This window comes from Tursiops truncatus, chromosome 13 (assembly GCF_011762595.2).
Source record: "Tursiops truncatus isolate mTurTru1 chromosome 13, mTurTru1.mat.Y, whole genome shotgun sequence".
NCBI lineage: Eukaryota > Metazoa > Chordata > Mammalia > Artiodactyla > Delphinidae > Tursiops > Tursiops truncatus.
The window spans coordinates 47,554,539-47,567,545 of NC_047046.1; the positions used below are offsets into that span (position 1 = coordinate 47,554,539).

At 33.7% G+C, this 13,007-nt stretch overlaps 1 protein-coding gene across 1 annotated transcript in view; it reads right to left on the minus strand.

The window, feature by feature from the left end:
* The window catches only part of CCDC178 (coiled-coil domain containing 178), a 362,657-nt gene that overhangs the window by 32,327 nt on the left and 317,323 nt on the right, over positions 1 to 13,007 (minus strand). The window contains exon 19 of the mRNA XM_019930330.2: positions 3,391 to 3,525. Within this exon, the coding sequence (XP_019785889.1) occupies positions 3,391 to 3,525 (135 nt within the window). The remainder of the gene's footprint in view (positions 1 to 3,390; positions 3,526 to 13,007) is intronic.

Genomic DNA, 13,007 nt, shown 5'->3' on the forward strand with positions numbered 1-13,007 from the left:
GAGTATCATCTTTAACCAGAGAAAACACTTGTGCTTATGCAGGATAAGATCACATTAACATGCTGTAGCTGTATCACATTTTTTCACTTAAATGATGAGTTAACAATGAGTCTTTTTTCTAAATAAGATGCCAAAGAGGTATTAAATCTCACAGCATTAAATACATTAAAAATACAAAGAGAAAAATAATGATGTTAAAATGAAATAACAGTACTTACTTTATAGGGGCTCAGATGTGAGGTTAGGACTGTCAAATATACTGTACATGGTCAGAGTCAAGAAGTCTTATGTGCTTGCTAGAGCTGGAACGTGGCACTGGTTCTAAGTTTGTAGTAGTTCACTTTGGCTTATATTAAAATTGCTGTGAACTAAAATCCCTACACAGATATTGACATAAATTGCTGCAAAGTTAAATATACTGATTCCTCATTCCAGAATATAGTTCATTTTATTGCTTCCTGCTTGATCATGTAATTCAAAAGCTTATCTGGCCCACCTGGTTTTCTGCCATCTGCAGAGCTGCCAATTATGCTTTTTGATGGTCTGGCAAGGAATTCCTCCAAGCCCAAGGATGATACAGTCTCCTTTTTCTGCTCAACATTTATTTTGAATTGCTTTTTGCTCAATATCAGTTATATACCATTTATTTTTCAGAAGGTTCATCAGATGATTTTCTCATCAAATAGTTCACTAATATCTCATGGCATCATTATAATACTACCTTCAAAATATAAAACATTAGATTGCCCAAAGTGGACATGCTACTGAATCATAAACATAGAGAGCAACGGCATCTGGTTTGTTAAGCAATTTTTAGTCATGTTGAGTCAAACTGTAGAGATTGACGCCTGCAGACTCACTCTGGTAACATATTAAATCACTCTACCATGTTTTTCTTTTTCTTTTCTTTTTTAATTAATTTTTATTTGAGTAGAGTTGATTTACAATGCAATGTTTTTCTTTTTAAAGACTGGATATAATAAGTGAAAACAATACGGGCATGGAATACTTTGAGATTCCCTTAGTGGCCTTGCTACCATACACCCTTAAAAATAGAACAAGAATTGAGCTAATTTCACTGATGGTATAAAGTCCCAAGGGAGTTTAGAATCCTCCAGGAAGGGGACCTTACCAACAAGTAGGAAGTGTTAGCTGCTGAAAATACCACTGTGGTATGGTGGTATGCACAGAGTACAGTAGGAGGTCAAGGAAGATCTAAATTAATTCATCGGGTAGAGGAAGGTGGGTGAAGCACTTGGGAAGGATTTTGCAGAGGAGATGTTTGATTTGAGTCAGGTGTTCTTTAACAGGAAGGTAAGCAATAGTATTGCAGAAAGAGGGAAGAATATAAGCACAGGAGTGGAAGAAGGAGTTGAATAGAAGGTGTCATGATTAGTAGGAATTTTGGAGTGACTGCAATTGACTGAAGGAACTTGTATGGAGATGGATGAAGCTGGCAAGGTTAGCAGGAGTTGGGCATTGTGTACCATGTTGAGGGGTTTGGACTTGACTTAACCCAGAGGATTTCACATGTTTCTATAGTTTTATGGCAAGATCCTGAAAATTATATTTTCAAAATTTGATTAAAAGCCAAAATTGAAATCTTCTAAATGGAAGGTCTCTCCAGTAGATAAGAAAAGAATCCACTAAGTTATGCTCCTCAAGTTCCCCAAATATGATCCAGCCTTGCTGCTGTATCTCTAGGTGTTGAGGAGTTGAATTTTCGATACTGTACAATCATTTCTATCCTTTCACTTCAGCTGGTACGTGAAAGCCATAAAAATAAGTAATTTAAAATCAAGTTTGGTAAAGAATTTCTAATTTCTAATGAAAAATTAGAATAAGGACTATTGAAGATTATGGATTGAGAATTCATTTTACCCATATTCAAATAGTTTCTATTGACATTTTCAATATTTCAAAATATACCCTAATTCACAAAGAGAATTTATCATTTGAAAGATTTTTAAGAATGTTTACAGTTGGGCAAGAAATATAGGATTTTTCCAAGATAGTAATTAGAACATGAGGTTTACCTTTGAATATTTAAAAGAAAACCATGGGTTACAGCCACTCTAATTTTTAATGTACTAAATGTTAACGAACATTTCTAAGGAAAAAAATATGCTCCTGACTTCTAAAATACTGCAGTTATAGTTTATACTCAAGTTCACATACGAATTTCTATTAAACCTACATATTTTAAGCACTACCTTTTCAAAACTTAAAAGTTCTCCTATTATTAAAAATTTTTTTATAATCCATTATCAACAGAATCCTTAAATAAATATACTTTATATAATATACTTTATTAAAGTATGTATATAAAGCATATATATAAAGTATTTGTACATATACTTGTTAAAGTGCACATATACTTTATATATGGGATATATATCTACATATCTATATATATATACCCTCAGAAGAAAATAGCAAAAACAGCCACATGTAAAAATGAAATTTGAAATAGCTTTGGAAGTGCTTTGCAACATCCTTTTTTTAATTGTGGTAAAAGTATCATGACGTGCACATGTAATTAAAATATTTAGAAAAGAATTTGGTTTGCTTAGTTTCAGCATGCATTGCTAATACCGCAAGTTAATAAAAATTATGTTTTTTTATGGTGATATTATTTTTGTTTTTTACAGAAGAGGTAGTTCTTTTTTTTTGATAGAACAGGTGATGGATGTTTTCCTTTGGGAGGTTATATTTTATACATATGTAACGTTTCAAATAGCAAAATATTCATTTAAAAAATGTAAGTAGTTTTCAAATAATAGTGTTCAAATAGTTAATATGGGTTTCTAAAATAGAGTCTTAAAATAAGGACAACTGATCCATTAAAAGTTTTTACAGACACAAATAGTAAAATTTCACATGCATCTGGAACACTGTTATATTCTTATCCCTAATTGCTCATTTTTTAAATAAAGTCATCTCCAAATCTGCTTGGGAGGAGGAGCCTCTTGCAAAAACAGAAGGGGAAAGAAAACAGTTAAATAAAGTAAACATCAGTGTCATTTTCACTGAAGTAGATTTCACACAAAAGCAACACAAGGCAACTGCTGACAGTATCTTTTAAACAGCTGGATGACATCTACAAAGCCTGAAGACTGGAAAATATATACTTATATCAAATGTATTTATAAAAACCCGTTCTGAGGTTTGTGAGCAAGAAGTTCAGTCTCCCTTTTCCCCCAAAGTATGTATGCATGGTGTATATGCTAACTTACTGAATTCATCCTTCATGCAATTCCAGTTTATTAAAGAGGTTAAAAATTTATAAAACTCTGATGGGATATGGTTTTAATGCTTCATCACACTACCCATCATTTGCTTTTCAATCTAGATCAGAATGATCTTTCCCACTTCCCTGCAATCACCTACCTGCACAGCTAATATGTTTTGAATACTCTCTTGAGAGTCTGTCTGGAACTTGGCCAGCCTCATACGGCTGTAGAGGACCACCAGCTCGAAGTGCTTCTGCCACAACTTGTGTATCCTTCTTTGCAGCTGACAGAACTAAAGGGAAGAGGGAGGGGGAAAAAACACAAGTCAGAGTAGGAGAGGAAATTAATGGCAGTGTTCAAGAAGAATGATGGAGGGAAATATAGAAAGCAGTCAATAGCCCATTCTGCACTGTACGGGCCTGACAGGAATTTCACAGTCTCTTGATTTTTCAGCCCACTCATGTGCATTCATCAGAAACCAGTCACATCTGGCCGCCAGGATGGGGGGTTAATTTTCTCTAAATGCCTCAGCAGTTTTGTTCTAGCTGAGGCAAACTCTGTGACTGCAAAGCTGATGAGTAAAATATTTCTACTTCACCCAGTTTAACTCAAAACCGATAGCCTCGGGACATATTGAACCTTTCTTTAAAAAATAATCTTTCGAAGCTTTTTTGAATGGCACATCAGGTCAAGCCAAAGTTTAAAAATGCAACTTTGAGACTTTGATGGACACCATCGCTTCTTTTTTTCTTCATAAACCCTTACCAGCGTTTGGCAATGTGTGCTTTAGAGCATGACAAAACTAAAGAGAATTAACTTAGCCACCAACTGCTGAGGGACAACAATAACAGGGAAGAACTTTCCAGCTCGAACTCCCTATTAATCCACCTCCCTCTGACTATGTGACATAGGAATATCTCACTGCACTAAAGTACAGTGGACACGACGTTTAGAAGTGACACTTTAAATATGAAATCTAAACACAGAAAGAAAGATTTCTCCTGTGAGAAATTTCTCTATCTTTTGGAACTTTAATCTAAAACCAAACAAACAAACAAAAAACACAGTAGAAGTGTTACCAAGGCAATATACATTTGTACTTCAACAGTTAGCATAGCTGTACCATACGGAATTGTTATAATTAGGTTATTTTCAAAGAAATAAGCTTCATAAAAATTAATGGAAAAAACTGTATTAAAATCTTTTTCCCATAATATATTCTGTAACTGAAACCACTTTTATTTTTTGGTAATGTGGATAATTGTTTATGTTGATTTGTTTTTAGCTGTATTTTGCAGAATGAAAAGATAAACACCAAAAAATTTCAGATCGAATATTTCTTCGTAACAGAATAAAAACATGTCACATTAGAGAGGCTATTTTATGTTCTACTTATTGTTTTGGGTACTGGTTACATTTAAGGGATCCTTTGCAAAACTTCATCAAACAGTGCACATGTGACTTGTGGACTCTTCTGTATGCATATTTCAATACACAGTTTACTTAAAAGTAACCATTTTTAAAATAGCTACCTGGTGTTGCATGTGAATTGTTTACCATCATTATCTTCATTATGCATTGAAATGAGCAACACATAGGTATCTATGTAAACACACAGAGAAATAAAGCCTCTATTCTTGGTTAATTTGTTAACTTAGGATGAAAAAATAACCTTGAAACTGTAGATATTTCAGCTTACTAAATGCCGAAATACATTACCTGAAATTAGTTTATGGGCATTTCAGATAATTTAGGCTAATGAATTAAACAGTAAATCACTTTTTGAAGAGGAAAATCTGTCAATATTTTTTTTCTGTAATATTTTAATATTTATTTAAATAAAATATTTTAATATAATATTAAAAAATTTTCTGCCAGCTCTGACAGCCAATAGGGGGAGGGTGTGCTGTATCTTGACATATTCATTAAGACAATAGAACACTTTACTCGAAGCATTATATTTTTATTATGATATACACAAATATGACAAAAGGCAAATGAGAGGAAGATGAGTTCTAGTAGAATTCCTAAAAGTGAAGATAATTTTTTTTACAAGTGGACATTCTTCAATGTGTGGAAGGTTTTACAAGTGGGAGCTCATCAACCAAAGTGAATTGGATGATAATATTTCCCACACCCACATCTTAAATGAGGAGAAACTGCTGTATACAGTAAGTCAAGTTTATTCACTTTTCTGTGTTCTAGCTTGAGGTAGCCACAAAGGCCTTAGTTCATCTTTAAGTGTTAACTGAAGCTACTTAAGTAGAAAAGTTCCTAATGTATCAACTAAGAAAGAGTAACATCTCAAAAAACTTAAAAAAAAATCTATAGCTAATAAGCCTCTAGAAAAAGAGAAACCAGGAAAGAGAATAACTGAAGGCATTCTTAAAGAGAAGAATCAGAATCCAATAAAAGTCACATGTACACGTATACAGATGCACATTAAAGACAATAAGATGATCAACAATATATATGGGAAAATATTTAAGAACCCAGGAGTACAGTTAATTTAAGAGTTGGTCATGAAGACAACTCTCTTAGGAAAGTGGTCATGATAAAAGCCCAATTATAAGATGTCAGGAGACAGTGATCACTCAATAAATACTTATTGATATTAACTCAATAAAGTGAACTGGTAAAATGTTAGTGTCAAAAGTGAATAAGACGTTCAGGAACTTACTAATTAAAGGAAGAAGAGAAAAATAAACCAAGTAAATGCAAGACTCATAAAAATATAGAAAGGGAAAATTAGAGAGAGAGAGTTAAGTTATGAGTGGAAAAATCCTTCAACTGGATGCTGAATTTAGGTTGGAACCAAAGTAACTGAAGTGGTTTTTGATCTCTTCGACTTCAATTAACCCAGTGTTTCTGGAATGAAACATCCCAATGATTACATTCCTGAAGCATAATCATTTCCTGGAACGATTACATTCCTGCCCTCTCACTCAGATTTTAGGGAAGGTGAGGTGGGATGAGGAAGCAAGTGGTAGAGAAACAAAAAAGTACAGAGACAGCTCACCCTTCCCCCTCCCCATATCCTCAAGTCCGTTCTCTAGTAGGTCTGTGTCTTTATTCCTGTCTTACCCCTAGGTTCTTCATGACATTTTTTTTTCCTTAAATTCCATATATATGTGTTAGCATACGGTATTTGTCTTTCTCTTTCTGACTTACTTCACTCTGTATCACAGAGCGAGAGAGAGGCATGGACATATATACACTACCAAAAGTAAGGTAGATAGCTAGTGGGAAGCAGCCGCATAGCACAGGGAGATCAGCTCGGTGCTTTGTGACCGCCTGGAGGGGTGGGATAGGGAGGGTGGGAGGGAGGGAGATGCAAGAGGGAAGAGATATGGGAACATATGTATAACTGATTCACTTTGTTATAAAGCAGAAACTAACACACGATTGTAAAGCAATTATACCCCAATAAAGATGTTAAAAAAAAAAAAAAAGGACAGAGAGGGACATAAACACACTGGTTGGGAGGTTAGCAAGGGCATTCCTTGCCCTGTATTCAGAAGTAAGAATGGAATGGAGAGCCATTGGAATTGAGACGAACTGGGCTGGGCTTAGCCCCAGGCAAGTATTTCAAGAATTTTGGAAGAGAATGGAATATTCTCATAGAAATCAAAGGAGGAGCAATGTTAGAGCAGGAGGAGTCATTTTGGAAAAAGATCCCCAACTTCACTGCCCTCCATTTTGTAAACAAAAAGAGGAAATGAGGATCTTCCTCACTTCAGGAAAGTGGAATCAGGAAACAGCTGGTATATACTCTGAGCCATTTAAAATGGCAAAAAGGGAGGAAGAGTTTTCTGACAATGGTTTCTGACTGGTTTGAATTTGTAGCACACTTGGTAAGCTTGGTTCTAATACTTGCTTTGTGAGCTCTTTGCTGAAGGAAGCCCAAAGATGGAATTCATTGATACTTCTTTTGAGATAACGATTGCTACGTACTTATTCATGAAGAGGAAAACTAGTCAATGTCCATTTTGACATGGTGTATTGAGATACAGCTGGCGATCTTGTGTCAGTGTGAGCATTATATATAATGTACACTTGTGAGCACTGCATACAATGTACAGTATACGTTTCTACATTTGGTAAAAATACCTTCTGATTAAATTTGATTAGGCTCTTGAAATTTATTAACATTTTAAAGCTTGATACGCTTTGACAGTAAAACAGAATAAATGAATATTGTCACAAGAATGAGAGCCTCCATTTTCTTGTTTTAATACACTATATTATATGGATTCTGTCTTTAATCCAAGTTACTTTGCCGACATAAATTCATGACATCTGCTAACTCCTACGTATCACAGAAACCTGGCTTTAATATTAAATGTTATAATGCATATATTACAACACACAAAACCTCTAATTAAGTGGGTTTACATGTGTATAAAAACACAATATGCTAAGAATAAAATAACACTATTTGATATTCCAGTTACACGTTTCAAAATAATTAGGACTAGCCATAATCAAGTCAGCAGCAAAATATAATCTTATACCATTCTCATGTTCCTAGCATAGAATTAGAAATTTCAAAGCACCACCTTCTCAGGTGTTTTCCAGGGCTAGGCTGGAGCATAAAATGGTCTTGTTTTCATTATGGACGACAAGAGAATAAAGTAAAGCCTTGCTATGCCTAACCCAAAGGGGACAGTTGGGACACACTGTGAAAAGAGTGAAGTAGTGTTGAAGTATTTGTTATTTAATATCAGAGAAAACAAAGTATACATAAGTGTGATTTTAAAAATATGCCCTCAAATTATTTGATAGTTCTTCCCTTTAAGAAATTAAGCAGAATTCTCTTCCCTTTGAGTATGGGCTGGCCTTAGTGACTCTCTTATACTGAACCGAATATGGCAGAAGATAGTGTGCTACTTCCAAGAAACACACACACACACACACACACACACACACACACACACACACACATAGCTGTGGCTTCTTGAGAAAGTGAATGTTTATCGGTTTAAGCTGCTCCGTTTTGGCACAATTTGTTATGCAAAAATAGTTAACAATAGGTTCTTGTATCTATGTTTATCAGTGATATTGGTCTGTAGTTTTCTTTCTTTGTGACATCTGTCTGGTTTTGGTATCAGGGTGATGGTGGCCTCGTAGAATGAGTTTGGGAGTGTTCCTCCCTCTGCTATATTTTGGAAGAGTTTGAGAAGCATAGGTGTTAGCTCTTCTCTAAATGTTTGATAGAATTCACCTGTTGAGCCATCTGGTCTTGGGCTTTTGTTTGTTGGAAGATTTTTAATCACAGTTTCAATTTCAGTGCTTGTGATTGGTCTAACAATAGGTTCTTAACTCTCCTTCTCTTCTTTCTCTTTGCCTAGCAAGGAAATAACTTACCATCCGTATTTTCTGAGTGCAAAGTAAAAGTACTCTCCTAATTTGTTGCTTGGTTTAAGACTGAAACTAATTTATTAGTAATAAGAGGTTAATAAATACTTATTTTTTTATAAAGTACTTTTAAAAAAATTAATTAGTTTATTTTTGGCTGAGTTGGGTCTTTGTTGCTGTGCGTGGGTTTTCTCTAGTTGCAGCGAGTGGGGGCTGCTCTTCATTGAGGTGCGCAGGCTTCTCATCACAGTGGCTTCTCTTGTGAAGCATGGGCTCTAGGCATGTGGGCTTCAGTAGTTGTGGTTCGTGAGCTCAGTAGTTGTGGCTCGCGGGCTCTAGAGCACAGGCTCAGTAGTTGTGGCGCATGGGCTTAATTGCTCCGTGGCATGTGGGATCTTCCCGATTAGGGCTCGAATCCGTGTCCCCTGCATTAGCAGGCAGATTCTTAACCACTGAGCCACCAAGGAAGTGCCAATAAATACTTATTGATTGGTGGAATGGTTTGTATCATCCAGGAGCTCATTATTTTAATTGAAGACAGTACAGAGGAACTATAATTTAATAATTCCAGAAATTTAAAAATGTTTCATTATCCACAAATATTTTCATGTACTACATCAATATAGTAAAGAAAAAAAATCATTCCCAAAAGATGTTGATATGAATCAACACTGAACAAAAACAATCAACAATGAAAAACTTATCGTGGCAAACTAGCAAGGAACAGAGAAAATTTCTTTAACCTGATAAAGGGTATAAACCAAAAACTTCCAACAGACAGTTTATGAAGTAGAGATACTTTGGAAACATTCCCATGAATGTCAAGGAAAAATAAGTAAGGATATCAGGAATCAATACCTCTGTTTAAAATTTTACTGGCCAAAGCAATAAGAAAATGAAAGAAAAAAGGATAGGTGTAAGAGGAAGAATATCTACAGAGAAAATTTAAGAAACTCTACAAACCAATGATAGGAGGTAATGAGAGTTTAGGAACATTTTTCCTGCAAGAGTAGCATTGAAAAAAATCAGTAACATTAAAAAAAATTAGTTATAACCAAATTTGAATTGTAATTTAAAAATCCCATTCATAATCACAATGTAAAATGTAAGATACCTAGGTTTTAATCTGTTAAAGAATACGTAGGTTTTATAGAGAAAATTAAAAAACATTTTTGAAAAATATAAAATAAGGACTGAATAAATGGAGAGATGTAACATGTCCACATACTGGAAGAGAGAATCATGGTCATGCATGTCAACTTTTCACAAAGTAGTCTACAATCTCATTGGGGCTCATGAAACTTGATCTAAAATTCATATGGAAGAACAAAGGACTGGGAACACCTAAGACAATTGTGAAATAGGAGAATAAGCTCAAGGAATTTGCCATGCCATATATAAAACTTGTCACAAAGCTGTAGGAACCAAAAGCAGTATCAGCATTGGAAGGGATAAACAATGGTTGATCAGAAAAGAGAGCTGAACCGCACAGACACTCATATAAAATACAGAAATTTGAAATATGACAAAGATAGCATTTAAATCAGTGGAGAAAGGATGGCATAATTTGTTTACCCTATACAAGGACCCAACACAAAATTAGATCCTTAACTCATGATATAAACTAATAAAAACAAGGTAGATTAAAATAAGGAAAGCTAAACTCTAAGATTTTTGTATGAAACTACGACAGACTAACTTTATGACTTTCAGAAGGGGAAGGATTTTTTAAACTAAATATTAAAATAATAAATTCTAATGGAAAGAATTGACAAATTTAATTACATTCAAATTTTTTAAAAAACTTAGGCTAACAAAATAAGCCACAGGCTTAGAGAAAATATTAATAACACAGCTGACAAGGATTAATTTCTTTAACATAGAAAGGGCCCCTAGAAATCAATAAAAGAAACAATACAAACGCACCAGAAAAATGGGCAAATGATACAAATAGGCAATACACCGAAAAGGAGAGTTATTTGGTCTATAAACACTTGAAAACATGTTCAACCTCTAATGGAGTACAAATATATATACTTCACACTCATCAGATTGACAATTATTAAAAAAAACCCAGCAGTCTACACCAATTGTTGGTAAAGATGTGAAAAAAACCTGAACATACATATACTGTTCAAATTTGTTTATAATTTGATACAAAGACTTTAAAGAGCAATTTGCCATTACATATTGAAGTTGCAGACATATTTTTCCTTTGATCCAGAAATTGTACTTAAATCTACAAATTCTAGAACAGCGGTTCTCAAGACCAGAAGGATCAGTATCACCCCAGAGCTTGTTAGGAAAACAGCCATTCAGACCCACTGAATTAGAAACTTCTGGTGCCCAGCAATTGATGTTTTAACAAGCTCTACAAGTGATGTAACACATGCTGAAGTCTGAGAGATATTCCTTTTGAAACAGTCATAATATGTTCTCAAGGAAACAAATTAACATTCATTTATAGCATTAGTTGCAGTAATGAAAATTTGGAAACAATCTGTCTACACTTGGGTAATGAAAAAATATATTGTGGCATGTTCCTACCCTAAATCCTAGCATTTAAAATAAATATACTAAAATTGTAAGTGATATATATAGTACAATACTTATATAAATAAAAAGAAAACTAATAGTTATTTTAAATTAATTACTATATAAGCATAGTATTAAAAACACAGATGAAATGATAAACACTAAAAAAAAGGCTAGCGGCTAACTCGGAGAAAGAAGGAGGAAAAGAATATTAGGAACAGGCAGATAGAGGGTTTTGAGTGCATCTATCTATACTGGTTTAATCATCCAAAGCAAATATGTCAAATGTCAAGATTTACAAAACTGGTAAAGGTACACAAAAATTTGTCATTAGCCTTTATGTCATTTGTCATTAACACTTATAGCTTACACATAACTCTGTAACTTACTGTATATTTAATTGTTTCATTAAAAAAAAGCCCATAGGCTAAGCTGACATCTCTGTAAGAAAGGTATCCTCTATATATTATGACTTGGAATTACTTTTAGATAATTTATTATAATCTGGGTTTTTAAAAAAGTATCCTATTACACTTGACCATCTGCTAACATACAAGAGTTTTGTGTTTTTTTTGTAATACAAGATTTTTGTTATGTATCTCCTAGACGTGATCTTACCCATAATAAAAGAACTACCCAAAATATTTGAGTTTACATCAATAAGGAAAGTATTACTACTTCTAGACACTTCATAAATTGCTAAAAATTTTGGTGTTTTTCTCCACACTGCTCACATATTTAATACAGTTGTTGAAGAGTAAACTTATAACTTATTTCCTACTAAATTAGAAGACGTACATAAACTATTTTCATGAGAATTTGAATTTGCTAGAATTAGAGGAGGATTGGTGGTACATCCATTTGAAAAAGTATAAGGATACATAAACTGATTAATGGCGCTTTGGAGAAAGTCAAATTAGTCCTCAGACAACTGACTTTTTGTGTGTGTGATTTAAATTTTCTAAAATTATCAAATCATGAGATTGGATCCCTAATAAGAATAATGGCAATAACATTTTCATGTCAGCCACGTTGATATCATGAAGACACTTTGCTAAGTGAAAGTTTTAAAAGGCAAAACAGATATTAACAACATATTAATCTAAATAAACAGAATTTTTTTGTAAGCTTATACATACATTGTATGTTACTGTGTTGGAACAATAGTAGACTAGTGTGTTTTTTCTTTAAGAAGATTCCTTAAATTGCTCTCTGTGCATTACAGAACATAAATATCATTGCAAACACGCTTTAGATAAAATTAACTCATTTTTAGAGACATATGGTGCCAAAAATTAACTCCCCAAAGACATAATTTAACTGGCTTTTGCAATTTAGGAACCCTGCAAAAAAGGAAGGGAACATTTCAAGGAAATGAGAAATGTCCTTATAATGAATTTCTGCTTATAAGAATCAGACATAACAACAGTCTTTTTAATTAAAATACAAATACCATATGTTTAGTTATCTGAAAATGAACTATAAATTGTTTTGCCAGGAAACAAAGACCAGTCAGTACTGAAAACACAGAAGTCCCTTGAAATACAAAGGTAATACTTGGCAGGACCAACAACTCATGGACAGCAAAGTTCTTTATCTATGAATAATGATTTGTCCATTATTGGACATGTTTTCAATGCAACTGCTGAAGATTTGACTATATGAGACAGATCCTTAAACAATACCTCACTTATACTTTTTGGAAGAAAAATATCCTTATAAAAACTGGATGGTAGTTTAAAAGAACACAGAATTTTTCTGCATACACAAGAAAAATCCATTAGATGCACCATTCAAACAGGAAATTAATAGAATCACTGCAATAAACAACCCTCATCAATGCAACATGTAGGACAAATATGAGAGGTGTGGAACATTCCA